The sequence below is a fragment of the Bison bison genome, unplaced genomic scaffold (genome assembly GCF_000754665.1).
Source record: "Bison bison bison isolate TAMUID 2011002044 unplaced genomic scaffold, Bison_UMD1.0 scf7180017864256, whole genome shotgun sequence".
In the NCBI taxonomy this organism is placed as follows: Eukaryota; Metazoa; Chordata; class Mammalia; order Artiodactyla; family Bovidae; genus Bison; species Bison bison.
This window is the reverse complement of record NW_011494828.1, coordinates 1,964,642-1,967,329: the sequence shown is the minus strand read 5'-3', so window position 1 is coordinate 1,967,329 and position 2,688 is coordinate 1,964,642. Positions and strand designations below refer to the sequence as shown.

Here is a 2,688-nt window from a genome sequence, read left to right as displayed (position 1 = left end):
GACAGACACACACACAGAGGTAGAGAAGTTAGCTCTTAGAAGTGACTGAGGGGAAAACAGGGCTTCACCCTGGAATGTCCCAGATCATCAGGGTGACCCACCAGGAAACCAGAGCTCGGGCTACAGACATGAGGTCGTCCCTCACCTGTCACCTCCTCCCCAGGACTGCTGGATCTGCTAGGGGTGGGCTGAGCAAGAGCCTTGGAGAGGGACGGGTGAGATGCACAGAGGGCCCAGGACTCTGCCACCTCCAAGGGGCTGCTCTGTGACTTGCGGGGAACCCTCCATACCTGAGTGCACGGCTTCAGGGGTCACCCGGTAGCCCTGCGTGGGAGAGCGGGGAGAAAGGCTGTGGCTGTGTGTGGGCGAGCCTGGCCCACTCTCGCCGGACGACAGGGAGCGGTTAAGGGAAGAAAGGCTGCGGCTGGTGTGGAGCAGGGATGCCTGCTTGGTGATCTTCCGGAACAGGGAGCTCCTTTTTCTGCTGCAGAGACGAGGTCAGAGGTGGTCTGAGCTCTGACCGGGGCACAGCACACACTGGGCCCAGGGCTGGGGTCCCCGGCACACACCAGCCCTGGCGTGGCTCAGAGCGGACCCCCGTGGCTGAGTCTGGCTCACCTTTCTTGTCCATCCTTGCCCCGGCTCCGCTTGCTCCTTCGGGCCATCTTGGCCTTGTAGCTGCCCTTCCGGGCGGGCCCCACCTTAATGGACGTGTTCTCCAGGGGAGTTGTTGAAATAGACACCTTGTTTCCACTCTGGGGAACAGAGCATGCACCCAGGCTAAGGCCGCAGCCATGTTCCTGCCCTGGTCCCTCGCTCCTGGCACGGCTGTCCACAGCCTGAGCTTCTGCCTCTGCAGCACCAGGTCTGAAACAGGGACCGCCTCCCCTCTTCACAGAGCAGGAAACAGCTCCACTGGAACCCGAGTGGCTCAGGGTTGGGAAAGGAGAGAAGAGGCTCACAGGCCTGTCCTCCATTCCACAGCTTGGCAGGATCCCCGCCTTGGCCAAGGAGGGTGTCACCTTCCAGTGAAAACCCTCTGCTCCAGCCACTCCCGTATGTATGGGCGCCTATCTCAAGTGCCAGCTGTGCGTGTGCCCCACTCCCCCACGGCTAGTCAGACCCAAGGCTGGGGTCGCGCAGGGGTTGCAGGCGGCACACCCAGCACTGACCTTCAGGATCAGCTCCACCACCTCCGTGTGCACCAGCCCGTGCACAGGCTCCCCGTTGACGTGTGTGATGAGGTCCCCCTGACGCAGCCCTGCCTCACTGGCTGGACCTCCGTCCTCCACGTGCTGTGCCGGGGAGAGAACAGTCCTCAGTCTGGAGCCTAGCATGAAGGGTGGGCCTACTTCTGCTCATCGAGCTGTGACCCCTCTCCGCCCCACCCTTTGACCCTGGAGGGTGGTGTGGGCAGGGACAGAAACAGGGACAGACAGGCCCTAGTAAGAGGAAGGAAGAGGAGTGATAAAGTTGGGGGACAACAGGTCTGGATGGCCCGACATACCCACACCATGTGGTGCACGGTGTAGACATCTGAGTCACCCATGTAGACACGGATGGCTCGTAGGGTGAAGCCATACTTCTTGCCGGCTCGGTGGATGACAATGGGGGGCCGTGAGCTGCTGAGGGCTGGCAGGAAGTCCCTGCTTGGAGAAGAGTCCCTGGATGATGGGTTGGATGACTGGGAATGTGGGGACATGGGGCTGGCCAGTGGAGAGCAGGAGTGGTGCTCTGGAGAAGGAGAAGCTGGGACTTAGCAGGTCCACGCTTGAGCCTGGCCCATCTGGGCTGTTGCTCCCACACAGCTCTAGTCACAGAGCCTGCCTCCAGCCCTGTTTTCCCCACAGCCTCTGAGCAGCAAGGCCCCCTCATGTGCCCAGACCCTCACAGACCCAGGAGGTGATGGAAAATGGCAGCAAGCATTTACTGAGCACTTACTTATATGTACTAGGGATCATACAAGTGCTTCATTCTTGAATGTCACGATTATCCTATGAACTACCATTATGGATATTCACATTTTTTGATGAGGAATTTGAAGCTCAAAGGAGTTAAGCAACTTACTCAAGATCAAGGGCCCTTTAGAGACGGAGCCAGGATCTGAACGTAAGCTCTCTGCCTTGGACCCTGCCCTTGCCACACAGTGCTATCTGCCTTCTGGGGCACACGCACAACCTGAGACTGATACTCACTCCCTTAACAAACGGACAGCAGTGACATGCAGTTTTTCAGACACCTGCTCCTCAACACAACACACAGACACCCCTGCTGGGGGCAGACCCCTGGGCCACAGGCCCACAGAGAGGCCAAGGCCCTTGCTATGAATCTTGATCTTCACTCCCCGGGGGCCTCACCAGCAGGAATGAGAAGGGACAGGGCTGTGGCTGAGGCGGACTTGATCACTTTGTTGATGGGGCGAGCGGTGCGCTTTTCTATGGAATCCCCAGAGAGCAGCCGGTGGCGGGCCCTGCGCACCGCCAGGTCGCTGATGGCCTTGGCTGTGGCTCCTTCCGCCAGCTGTGGGGTTCCGCGGCCTCCTCGGGTCTCCATGGCTGTGGACCAAGCGGGCAATGGGGCCCACTGTTCAGCTGAGCCTCCACTCCGGGCCCCCCACAGCACCCCAGCTAGGCCCCCCACTGGCGGGGCCGCACCTGGGCTGGGGGCGCTGCTCTGGCCAGCAGGTTC

The 2,688-nt window shown here is 60.4% G+C and overlaps 1 protein-coding gene across 1 annotated transcript in view; it reads right to left on the bottom strand.

Annotated features, from left to right (window-relative positions):
* MAST2 (microtubule associated serine/threonine kinase 2) overlaps positions 1 to 2,688 on the bottom strand; it is a 118,031-nt gene that overhangs the window by 1,669 nt on the left and 113,674 nt on the right. Inside the window, exons 24-28 of the mRNA XM_010847895.1 lie at positions 2,358 to 2,668; positions 1,508 to 1,734; positions 1,173 to 1,295; positions 619 to 755; positions 290 to 484 (exon numbers count right to left, since the gene is read on the bottom strand). Coding sequence (XP_010846197.1) covers positions 290 to 484; positions 619 to 755; positions 1,173 to 1,295; positions 1,508 to 1,734; positions 2,358 to 2,668 — 993 coding nt within the window. The remainder of the gene's footprint in view (positions 1 to 289; positions 485 to 618; positions 756 to 1,172; positions 1,296 to 1,507; positions 1,735 to 2,357; positions 2,669 to 2,688) is intronic.